This window comes from Eupeodes corollae, chromosome 1 (genome assembly GCF_945859685.1).
Source record: "Eupeodes corollae chromosome 1, idEupCoro1.1, whole genome shotgun sequence".
Lineage (NCBI taxonomy): Eukaryota > Metazoa > Arthropoda > Insecta > Diptera > Syrphidae > Eupeodes > Eupeodes corollae.
Window position 1 is genome coordinate 285,558,711 of NC_079147.1, and position 12,980 is coordinate 285,571,690.

At 36.4% G+C, this 12,980-nt stretch overlaps 1 protein-coding gene across 4 annotated transcripts; it reads right to left on the minus strand.

The window, feature by feature from the left end:
- Positions 1 to 8,360: 8,360 nt before the first annotated feature.
- On the minus strand, positions 8,361 to 11,403 carry LOC129938918 (BAG family molecular chaperone regulator 2). Of its 4 annotated transcripts, none has more exons than XM_056046748.1 (5): positions 11,273 to 11,403; positions 10,200 to 10,621; positions 9,866 to 9,886; positions 9,649 to 9,791; positions 8,361 to 9,037 (listed from the first exon to the last, which is right to left on the minus strand). In XM_056046748.1, exons 2-5 carry the CDS (start codon positions 10,439 to 10,441, stop codon positions 8,658 to 8,660), a joined length of 786 nt encoding a protein of 261 aa, XP_055902723.1. In that variant the 5' UTR covers positions 10,442 to 10,621; positions 11,273 to 11,403; the 3' UTR covers positions 8,361 to 8,657. The 4 variants fall into 4 exon arrangements, with proteins under 4 accessions (XP_055902723.1, XP_055902724.1, XP_055902725.1 ...); XM_056046749.1 differs by lacking the exon at positions 11,273 to 11,403 and adding an exon at positions 10,976 to 11,265; XM_056046750.1 differs by lacking the exon at positions 9,866 to 9,886.
- Positions 11,404 to 12,980: the final 1,577 nt, after the last annotated feature.

Here is a 12,980-nt window from a genome sequence, read left to right on the forward strand (position 1 = left end):
TCCTGTTGAAATCATATGTCTTCGGTGTCCACATCATACACTTGAAGCCACAAGAAGTTGGTGATCATCGACTTATAGCATGGCCAGCTTCATTTTCGAAGAAGTAGAGACCTATATCGCTTCCAGCCCGAAATCTACACCAAAAATAAAATAAATTGGAACTACTCCGAAGTTGGTCGTTTGATTCAATGTCGGAGTCAATTGAACTTTGTACGGATGCAGGTCTAAATCACGACGCAAAATTTACCACTTTTTGGTTTTCTACAAACCAAGTTCTTGTGAGCAACGCGGAATTCATTTAATCGGATTCTGCTACACACTTTCACGAACAGCAGCGGCAATTTTTTTTGCAGACCTTGCGTTTTGTTACACATGTTGTTTAATTGTCCACTGAGCCGGTAGCCCCAATTTGGTCTAATTCTAATTTATCCTGAAGAAAGTTGTACAAAAGTTATAAACTTCCTGATAAAATTAATGGTAATGTATTCCTCCTAATGTTCAAATGTTCATTCAAGAGGACACAAGCGTCCACAGGTTTAGTTTTAGTTTAGTTTAGTTTAGTTTAGTTTGGAGATTGGGCACCTCTCCTTATCCAGACTGCAGCGGAGGAATTCCCGAGATGGAATAAACGGTGGCGTCTACAGTCCCAGTAAGGTTGAACTACATAGTGAACACCTTATAGGGATTCTTCGACTTATTCGGAGCCCACAGGCCTATAAGGAGCGGTTTTATCCGGCTCCCCATCCTTGGAGTTATATTTAGGATCTGGCCATCCAGGTTGGGGGTTGTGCCGTTAAAGTGACTTCCTGGCCACGTAAAAGCTTCATAGTTGCGAAGCACCAACAAGCCTCGGATACGGACGGATTTACTGTTAACAACCAACGCAAGCGAATTAAGGACAACGAACTTCGGATATGCACGTGGAATGTTAGGTCCCTTAACAGACCAGGTGCGGCCGAAGAATTAGCGTAGGCAGTAGACTGCTATAAAGCAGACATCACCGCCATCCAGGAAATACGATGGATGCGGCTTCGTCACTGGAGCCACACTTAGGCAAGAATTCTTAAGCTATAGGTGCATCAATGAGCGCCTCATGACCATATGCATCAAGGCTAAATTCGGCAACATTAGCCTGATATGCGCGCACGGTCCCACAGAAGAGAAAGATGAGAACACCAAAGATATGTTCTTCAAGCTCTTAGACAAAACATATGAGCAGTGTCCTAGCTACAACATTAAAATCGTCCTGGGCTATTTTAATGCCAAGCTAGGAAGGGAATACATCTTTGGTGGAATAATAGGAAAGAACAGCCTGCACGACAACACTACCGACAACGGATTCAGGCTCATATATTTTGCTGCGGGGCGAAACGTCATGGTAGCCAGCACGCGTTTTCTACACCTCAACTTTCGCAAAGGAACTTGGAATCCTCCAGATCAATTTACCGTCAACCAGATTAACCATATTGCAATCGACGCCAGACACGCTTCGAGCATCATGAATGTCCGAACGTTCCAAAGAGCTAACATCGACTCGGACCACTACCTCTTTGTAGCCAAGGTAGCACTTCGGGTTTCAAGACCCAAGGCAAAACAAGTAGCCTTTCTCGAAGTTCTCTGGCGCCAACACCAGCCACCAACAAGGAACCCCTGGTTTGATGAGGAAGGTCGGTAGACAAATGCAGCCAAACAACAGGCACTAATGGCTTAAATGCCGAGCTCTTTAAAGCAGCTGGAGATAAGTTGGTTAGGAGCAAGCACCAACTTATCTGTACAATTTGGTCAAAAGAAAGCATGCCCGATGAATGGAAGCCCAGTGTTTTCTGCCCAATTCTGAAAAAGGAGGCCCTCTAAGCTGCACCAACTATAGAGGTATCAGTCTGCTTAACATCGCCGACAAAATCTTCTCTGCCGTAATGTGTGAACGTCTTAAGCCCACCGTGAACAACGTGATAGGTCCTTACCAGTATGGTTTTAGACCAGAAAAGTCCACAGTCGATCAAATATTCACATTACGGCAGATTCGGGAAAAACCCAAGAACACCAAATCGGCACCCACCATCTTTTCATTGATTTCAAGGCCGCATATAACAGCATCTACAGGGACGAGCTGTAAAGCGCCATGTCTAGTTTTTGCATTCCTGCCAAACTCGTCCATTTGTGCAGGATGACCATGGAGGATTCACGCTGCTCCATAAAAGTTGGAAACAACTTAACAGAACATTTCGATGTCAAAAAAAGTTTTAGACAAGGTGATGCGCTGTCATGTGATTTTTTTAGCATCGTTCTTGAAAGAATAGTGCAGAGCTCTTACGTCAACACTAGAGGCACTATCTTTCAAAAGTCGGTCCAATTACTAGCATATGCTGATGACATTGACATAACCGGAAGAACTTAGCGTGAAGTCAATGGGGCTCTTGTGAGTATTGAGTCAGAGGCGGCAAAAATGGGTTTAACGTTTAATGAGGGCAAAACAAAGTACATGCTGTCGTCATGAAAGGAAATACAACATTGACGTTTTGTTCAAAACGTCACCATCGACAGACGTAACTTTGAGGTAGTCAAGGACTTCGTCTACCTAGGCTCCTCTGTAAACGTAGAAAACAACAAGCCAGAAGTTTAAAAGTCCAAAGACTAAGATGGCTGGGTCAGGCAGAGCGCATGGAAACCAATGCTCTGGCCCGGAAAATCTTCGAACCCACACCCACAGGACAGCGCAGTAGAGGAAGACCGCTGATCAGGTGGCGCGCACAAGTGGAAAGTGACCTCAACCAATTTGGAGCGCGAAACTGGAGACATCTATCTAGGGACCGAGCTAAATGGAGAAACTTTTGGGTAAGGCCCTAGTTCACACAGGACTCTAGCGCCAGCTTAAGTAAGTAAGTGGTTAGCGCAATTGCTTGACCTAAATCCCATCGAAAACCGCAGCATTTACCAAGTTAGGCGGAAGTCTTACTTGACAAATAATCCAATAATTTTTAATTTTTTAAGTACATTTATTGCAAAATTTGATTAAACCAAAACTAACAATCACATAAGTCAAAACAAAATAACTGGATGTATTTATTATGATTTTACTTCTACTTGTTCTCCTTTTATATTCTACAACAATAAAAATGCCGAAATTGTTTTTAGTAGAAATTCTGTTTTTAAAGCTTCCATAGAGAAGATCATCTTGTTTTATATGCCATGTAAAGCGAAAACTGTTATTTCAATCAAAAAATTTAATAAACTTAAAGGGAATGACTTTTTTTTATCAAAATGCGATAAATTTTTAAAAGATACAAAGATCAAAAACACCAAATAATGGTGTAAAAAACTTTTTAAAACAGTTTCGCTAAGATTTTTGGTTGAATTTACGATAAATTGACTATTCAATTTTATTGGACTCTGCCTCTGCTGCTCAGTTCCAATTTGTTTAACGAGGATTAAAGCATAGATCTTTATGTAATGTCACACCAATTACTTTTTTAAACCGTACCCGAAAGGCTAAATTGAGACATGAAGAACTTTGTAAGTATTTTCTTGACGACAGAATGTACTTTGTTTTGCCTTTATTAACCGTTAAACCTGTTTTTGCCGCCCCTGCCCCAATGCGTACAAAAGCCTAATTGACATCACGCTGAGTTCTTCCGATTATGTCAATGTCATCAGCATATGCTAGTAATTGGACAGACTTTTAAAACATAATCCTCTAGTGTTGACGTGAGAGCTCTCCACTATTCTTTCAAGTACGATGTTAAAAAACCGCATGACAACACATCACCTTGTCCAAAACCTTCTTTGACAACGGAAGGTTATGTTAAGTTGTTTTCAACCTTTATGGAGCAGTGTGAATCCTCCATGGTCATCCTGCACAAACGGACGAGCTTAGCAGGGATGCCAAAACTAGACATTGCTCTATACAGCTCGTCCCAGTCATGCCATATGCGGCCTTCAAATCGATAAAAAGACAGTGGGTGTCGTTTTGATGTTGTTTGGTTTTTCCAGGATCTGCCGTATTGTGAATATTTGATCGACTGTAGTAGTTCAGCGTACATGTCAAATATTTGAACATCCGATATTATTTTAAACGAAGAAAATACTCCATAAAAATAACTTTAACTTTTATTAAATTTTGTTTTTGTACTATATCGTCTTGATTTTAATTTTTATAAGAAGAAAACTTAAAAAATTGTATACAATAACTTACCAGAATAAATATTCCAAAATATATCATACTTGCCTCAACCCCCAGCTTTTACCCTCTTTAAATACGTGTGGATAAGAAGTTAAACGAGTTATTTGGACTTTTTTCCGGCCTTACTGATTTTTACTTTTAAAATATCAATCAAATCTGTTTGGACTTTCTCGAAATTGATTGTTTTCTACTTAAGATAGTATATTTTTAAAAATTCCATCCTGACTATAAACAAAATATTTTATATAAAATGAGTCTTATAAATCTATCATAGCCACATTTCTGGTACAAAATTTTTTGACTTGTTTCTAAAATAATGGATCGTCTAATTATGAAATTGAAAATGGATTAAAGTAATTTGTTGGTAGAAGAGAAAATATACAATTAAATTGACTGTAATGAATGTTAATTAAAGAAAAATGTAGTCTTTGAAAAGTTCGCAAGAGAATTAAAAATTATATTAGAAACAAAATTCGTTCCTCACCAAAAGTTTTGTCTAAATAACAGTTTTGTAGGGCAACACGCTGAATTAACTTCACAATGCGTAACCTAATTTAAGCCCTCGAAACATTAGGGTTGTGCATAATGTTACACATATTTAATATTTCATTTTTTTATTTGGCACAGGCGGGAAACAACCTTGAAATTTCGTCAACGTCTACCAAAGTATAAATGGGAAACATGTTCCTAACCATCGGAATGATCAAATCTTACACTCAAACAAAGCGAACGAGTACGCCTTAAATGGATTCTTGATTTGAATACATAGAAATCTTTGAAGAGCATCTGTGTACCTGTGTTAATAGTCAGTGGGTACAAATTATGCAAAACGCCTACAGATTAAAAATATCTACTGATAAATGACAAAACAATTAAACGCCCTTCAACATTAAAATATCTAAAGAATAAATGTTAGCGCCTTTGCTTTAATATTACTATAATTTTACTGATGAACTAATTTAAATATTTCGATCAACATCTTAGCAAACATATTTAACGGAAAACGTTAAAAAATACCCAAAATCTAATATTAAAAATACAAAAAGGCAAAATCAAAAATAAACAATAATACTGTAGCAAAAAATACAATCGTGCCTCGACCAACTCTTGATTGTGTGCTAACTATGAGACTTTATTTTTCTAATATCGGTATCATCATTTTTTTTTTTCAAATACCTTTTAATTATCTCTTTCATTCTCAAGAATTTATTATTCATCATGTAATAAAACTGAAAATGATCGAATTGGTATGAGCAGGAGAACGAAAGATGCAACGAAGAATGGAAGGGGTCCAAAGTTGTTGGATCTATGCAATTCTTTCGGGCTCCGGGTCCTAAACGGTACCAGTGAGGGAGACAACAAAGTTGAATTCACATTTGTTGGGAAACAGGATAGCTTGTTATAGATTAAAGCTTGGAAAGAGGTTAATGAAGCTCACTTATAACTGATTTTAAAGTTTAAAAAAGAAACTATTCAGATCATACACCAATTGTGGTAACATTTAACTGTGGCGAAATTTTATTAGAGGAAATTGTGGCCTTAGAACTTATGCCCAAACTCCAATGGAGGAATACAACGGCCTCAAATTACAGAACAAAACTGAATTCACTCATACTGTCCTAGGAAAACTATATGTATGTGTTTGAGCGAAATTGAATGCTTCATAAAGGAGGCGCACAAGGTGCCAACAAATGCTTATCGCCAAGAAAAAAAAAAGAAATGTAAAGAACCTTGGTTTGATTCAATTTGTGCGCAAAAAACCAATATATTGAACAAAAAAAGAGTAAACTATTATGAAGCTGAGGCAGAAAAGACGCACTGACGAACTGATTAAGAACCTGGCAAACATATATAATCAAATGGGATTCTACTAAAGCGGCTGAACACGTGGATAGACTCGAATAATCCATTATGTGAGTCTCAAGCCGTTTTAGACGCAATCGGGAGTAAGACATTGCTGTGCTCTCAGTCCTAGTTTGTTCGCACTATTTATAAATGACATCACTGACGCATTACCAGAAGGTGTAAGATTAGCTGGAGAGGCCATTAAAGCCTTACTCTTCGCAGATGATGTAGTCTTGCTGGCAAACTCACAGCAATTCTTACAGCTTATGATAAATCGACTTTCGGAATATTATAGACGATGGAGCTTGGTAGTGAACCTGAACAAGTCGAAAGTGATGTTTATCAAGAAAGGAGGAGGAAGTTTAAGCTCAAGTGAACTATGGTACTTCAATAATGAGAACATAGAAATAGTGAAAGAATACAAATACTTAGTAGTATATTTTACCCTAAACTTAAGTATGGTAAAACACCTCAACGAAAAACTTCTTAAGGCTAAAACCGCGATTAACGTGGCATGGAAAGAATGTTCCAACAACAAAAAAACTTGCGCAAAGCAGTAAATATAAAGGTTTCGAAGCATTATCTCAATCAATCCTGTTTGGCGCAGCCCAAGTGTGCGAATCAAAGTAATTTGAGACTGTGAAAAATTCCCCAGATTTTATTTAAAACGAACATTCTGCCTTCCTTCATGCACCCCAAACTACATGATGTTAGAAACAGGCTTATCCCCACTCTTCATAAAAACGTTGAAGCTGCAAGACGATTACATTCTGAAAGTACAGAATATGTCCAACAATCGCTTACCAAAAAAAGCAGCTTTACAAGCGATACAAAGCAAAAAAGGATGGGTTAAAGAGTGAATTAGGCTAGCAGAAGATACAGGTGTAAATTTAAATCTCAGTGGAAAGAGTACATTAAAATGGTCACTGTACCAGATATGTAATTAGGCGTCTGGATGAACATTTTAGAAATCAGTTCACAGAACAGGCATCCAGCTCACTTCATCGGATGATCTATAGCAGGCTGAATTATAATCTTAATGAAAGAAATTACTTGGAGGACATAAATACTGTAGAGCAAATCACCAACATGTTTCGGCTAAGAGGTGAACTGCTTAACATAAAATTACGTTCCACATCGCGAAGATCTTCCACTGCTATGTGATATTTACAACATGGCTGAACAAGAGGATATTTTTCATTTTGTCAAAAGGTGTCCAATCCTGAGAGAAACTAGAAGAAATGAAATACTAGAGACTTTTTATCAGAAAACGAAACTTAAGCTCTCTTAAATGAAGTAGATGTGTCTAAAATGCTTATAAATTGCAAAACACCACTTATTTATAGAAGCAGAATTAAAGATAAACATTTTTAGTTAACACAACTCAAACTTAATTAATTACAAAACTTTAATACAGTTAAAACTTTGTCAATCAGGCAGACGGCAAAACCATGCTTTAAAGATTGTTAATGAAATTATACAAATAATTGCAAGTAAATAAAATCTATCTAATCTTAATGTAATAAAAACGGTACCATTTGTCTCGAATTTGGTAGTAAAACTTTATTTACAACAAAGCCCAATGATATGTTTTTCTATGTACTGGAAATTCGAATCGCCCCGAAAGAGGTCGAATCATACTTCAAGCTTTAGAAATATGATCCAAATAAAAAGCAGTTGCCCCATTAAAAATTTAAAACAACATAGTTTTGGTTATATTATTTGATTTATTCATTTTTCTATGATTTTTTTTCTATTTTTGTTTTTTAATTTTGTTTTTGTTTGTTCAAAATTCATTTAAAATTGGTAATGTTAACAAATAGTTTAATTCTATGAATTTTATATATTTCGTTTTTGTATTTTATCAAATAGTATTAAAAACTTAAATAGGTTTAATTTTAAAATAAAAAAATTGTTCTAAAATAAAAAATTTGATCGATAAATCCGAAAGCTTTTCAACATTCAATTATTTTTATTTATATCTCTGCCATTATTTTATTTTCCCGGTTTTCTTTCTCTTTCGAATAGCTTTTCTATTTATCTATGACGATGAACAATAATAGATACTTTAAAATAAACAAAAAGGCAGATAAAATAAAATGACAATCGATTGATTATCATTACACATACGACATTATGGTAGTTATAAAAATAAGTACACAAAAAAGTTTAAAATTTAGCACAGTTATAGTTAGTATGATTTTTAAAATTAATTCGTTTTACAAATAGTTTTTTTTTTCTATCTTTTCATGTTCGTTAAATTCATAAAAAGAACGGTTTGATGATTTTTAATCGACGAGAAAATAAAAGTTAGATGCGAATTGTGATTTAAATGTTCTTTTTGTTGAAAATGTGTTAAATTTGATTATATTTTCGAAGTGTTAGTAAATTTTACTTTGAGCGTTTTCGAAAAACAAAAATCTCATCTTTTTTTTTTGTTTATGTAGACAAAGTGTCCCTTGCGAGTATTTTTACCGCAAATTATTTGCTCTGTGTGATGCAGTATGAATTTTGTTCAATAGTAACAATATTAATTTAGTGTTTTCTTTTTAATATAATAATTTTAAAAAAAATGTTGTTTTGTTTAAATTTATGTTTTAGGCAATGAATTAATTGAGGAGAGAAAAGTGTTTCAATCGCGAATTGTTTGCTTATTGAGGTAACCCATTAGAGCTAGCAGTCTCTTTTTGACGTTCTTTTGGTCATCGAGTGTGCAACCGAGTAATGCACATTCGAATTTTTTGTCAACTATAACATCTTGGCCGCTGCCGTGCTCCGCGAAGGATCCCATATTGATGCTGCCGTCGAATGAACCACATGCGTTCAGGTATTGCTGACATCGTTGCCGCGAGAGAACTGGATCACCCAGGGTTATCATCATATCGATGAGCATATTAATTTGGCTAAGAGAATCCTCTTGTGATGTGTCACGCACTGTGCGAACATTGAGTTCCACTGTGGATAGCCTCGAATTGACGCGCTGAATGTAGCATGTGATTTCTTCTCGTTCGGCTGACAAAAACATATACAAATTGAAAATTTAAAAAAATGCGTAATTCAAGGTCGATATCTAATTTTAGGATATCAAGAGTAAGCAAAAGTCTGATACGTTACATCAAAAACCTTGTACTGATTAGTTTACAGATTTACAGTGGATCTCAAGGCCAAGGTGTTGGGTGTATTCATAAACGCAGAAAATAGCAATCGCATTTCTTTTCTGATGCATTTGTGAACGCACTCACAATGCAGAATGTCTGCAGTAAACAAAACGGTCTGACGTAAGTCCGATTTGTGTGTAAACAGAGTTCATAAACGTAAGAGAAAAATGTCTGCCAAACAAATTTTGTTAAACTTGATTTTTGATTGCTTACCGAAAAAGAAAATTATAATTGGCACAAATATCTTGCAAAGAAAAAATAGAAAGAAAATTATAACGAAAGAACTTTTAAGCTTAATTATCTCAATCTGCACGACGCTGACAACAGTCTGACGGTTATGAAAGGTACTGGAGTTCAACTAGGTTAGGTCGATAGAAAATCTGACTTTTTGAATGCAGATAACGCAGTTCTTAGTTTGGCTTTCGTTTACAAATACACCCGTTATCTTAATTTCCTTTGGCTTACCTTCATTCATTCCTTGTAACAGATCATTAGTTTTAATCAAATCAATTGACATCAACAGAAAGTCTCTCTTCTCCTGCAGGCCCATGGCATCCTTCCGAAATTTCTCCACCCTCGCATCTAGCTGATCCAAGACCCCAACAAATCTGCAAAATCAATCAACAGTTAGTTAACGCAAATTCATGAGTCCACCCAATAAAAACGATCTATTTCAATGTACCTCTCGTTTAAATTAAAAGGTCTGCCATTTTTATAAACAACGGAACGATGATAGAAGGGAAAATGTTTGATATAAAATATATTTTGTTTTGTTTTGTGTATGAAGAAAATGAATCGGGCAATAAAAAGAAAGAAGAAAAAAAGAAAGACAAAAATCCACTATTTAATTATTAATGCTTGACTACAAAAAAAAAAAAACAATAAAAATTAGTAAAACAAAAAATTAAAATTAAAAATATTTGTTGCATAAGAAACCAAAAGCAATAAATATATAAACAAAATTAATGGTAACATTCTTTTGGAAGGTTTTTCATTTTGTTAGCAAAAATATTGACCTTTCCGCAGCTCGGTCATCCACATAAGCTAGACTGTCTGTTGGTTTCCTGTACGATGAAGAATATCCTGGGGCTGTGGTGTCCATGCCGCCGCCGCCGCCAGAGCTATATCCTCCACTAGTGGCAGAGTGCAAACTAGACAAATAGTCGAAGTTCATTGACGACTCAGAATGTTGCTGTTGGAATGATGGACTATCGGAATACTCTTGTGGCGGTGGCACTGGGGTGGAATCTATTTCCATTTCTTCTTCACAACTGCTGTGGCTTGGTGCTCGATGCCTTTGCCTGGGCTGGGAATTGTTTGCGAGCCAATGATTTGCTTCTGAATCCAGGATTTTGTAAGGTTCACAAAAGATTTCAGAGAACTGATTCGTTTTTGCTTTTGGATTTGGTTTACTTAATTCTTTATTCAAATATTGAAGCTGAAACAAAACGAAAGAAAAGCAAAAAACCGCTTTAAGCAAAACACACTCTTCAGTTGCATTTACCTATCGAGCGCTCGGCCCATAACAGAATCTCCATCGAAATCGGAACCGCTAAACATGGCAGAAGTTCGGGGATATGGAAACGACGACTCCAACCCTGCGGCGGACGTTGTTTCTGTTTCTGTTTGTGAAGAGGAATAATAATTGAAATTGTTTGGATTTGAAGACGCTGGAGTTGGAGTCGCCGTCCCCGTTGCTGTCCCCGACTCCCCATCAACCCGACGACGTTTTCTAATGAAACCGAGAAAACTTTCTAACATTTTCGGAATTGTCTTTTTGTGTGTTTTGTACCTTTGGATCTTTGGAACTTTTGTGACAATAGTTTTTAATATTTAATTTTATTTTAATTATTACGCAGAATTTTTCGTTACGTTTTCTGTCACTGACACAACACACAAATTAGAATTCAGAAGTGGATTACGTTTTTTAGTCTGCCTTCCGATACAAAAATTAACTTTTTTTAGAAAGAAAAATAATTTCTTTATCAATCTGACTCAGATTTCTATGTGCGTCGATGTTTGTTTTATTTTTATTTTACAACTTTATGGTGCATTGCACGCGAACAAGGCTAACAAAATAAGAATTTACCTGATTCGACCAGAAGGTTCGGCTAATTCCTTCAATTTTGTGGTCTTTTTTCGTAATTTGTCGATGGGATTTTACACAAAATATGCAGTTTTTTTATGGAACTTGATTTTATTTTTGCATAGGCGGCTGACTGATTGATCGAGACTCGAATGTCAAACAAATAGCAGTGGAAAGAGGAATGTCAGAAAAGCTAAGGGTGTTCACACAATAGTTGAATTGATTAAAATTGAAGCATTACACAACAGACTACAGCGTGAAAGATTCCTAAGCAAATTTTGTAATCTCCAATCGGACTACGGATTTAAGAACAGGATTTTTAAATGACGAGTAATTTTCAAGATAAATTAATCAATATTTATATTATTGTAAAGGGGAGGTATGTTATTAATAATGAAAATGGAAGCTTCAGCCAAATGGCCGCCAATACAAGGATAGTGTGATGTTCTTTTCATGTCAATTTCTAAGAACAAACCTACCTACTCTGAAGGTAAACCGCCCGGAGTTAAACTGGCGGTGGAAAACTATCCAGAGGTAAACTGGTAGAGGTAAACCGGCGGAGGTGAACTGTCCCGCTTCGCACATTTTAGGCTATATGTCCTCAATTACTTCCCAAATAGTAATAGAATCTTTAAGTAAAATTTTTAGTAGTTAGCCACCACTTTAATTTCTTTCCATTTATATACCCTTGTAACATGTGTTTTCCAATCTGGGAATACTTTTTTCGTAATAAGTTTTTTTGACAGCTGTCACTTGATTTGTGTTCAGTTTGGTTTGTCAAAATAAAAGGACCTATAGCCTTTCCACATCAAACCCAAAACCAAGGTTTCGGTAAGATGTTTTCGAAAACCTTATAATCGTTCACTTTACACGTTTTCGTTTGACATGTCGTCTAGGTCCATATGGTTCAATTTGGGCTACAAGAAATTAGTTATCATCGTTATGTAGCGCTTGCCGTTAACGGTGACCGCCTCACTAACTAAAGGACAGACCAATTACACCGCCGGCCGAAAATCCACACCTGGTAAATCTCGCGTGTGTTGGTGTCGTCTTCTGGGTCAGTTGGATCATCTAAGAGTGTAGGCCCAAGTCCCGACGTTAAATTCGCCAAGTTGAAGTCTGCGAAAGGATGAATTCTTGTGCATGGAAAAGAATAGTCTGCCTCGGGTTTTGCTGTACACTTTCACGGACCGCTGCGATTTTCTGGGCGATCTTGCGTTCCTTGAACGTACAAGTGTTGGCTGATTGTTTACTCAACCGGTTGTCTCAAATTTGCCCACCAAACGTTGAAGAGTCGACTGTGAAGGGCTACCACGTCTGCGGTAAAGTGGGCGCAATGCGCGCAACGTTTGCGTTAACGAACATTCGTTTTAATAATAAAGTTTTATCATTTGGGAGTGCTGTTCAATCGTGTAACTTGCCATGATGAACTGAATAGCCAAAACAAAATGGGCGCCAAAATCTACCAACGCCAATTTATGTATCCCATACATACAAAGAAAAACTAAACAAAATATGAAATTCTGGAACATCGAAATTACAGAAAAGCATTAATTGATGCACTTTTTAGGAACGTGAAATGTTGGCAACAATAAGTATTTTAAACAACATTTTAACATTAACCACAGATCTTTTAATACACTCTGCAATGGACTAAAGGATAGGGAACAGCCTCTGAAGTCTGAACACGAAACTATTTCAGCTATTTTAA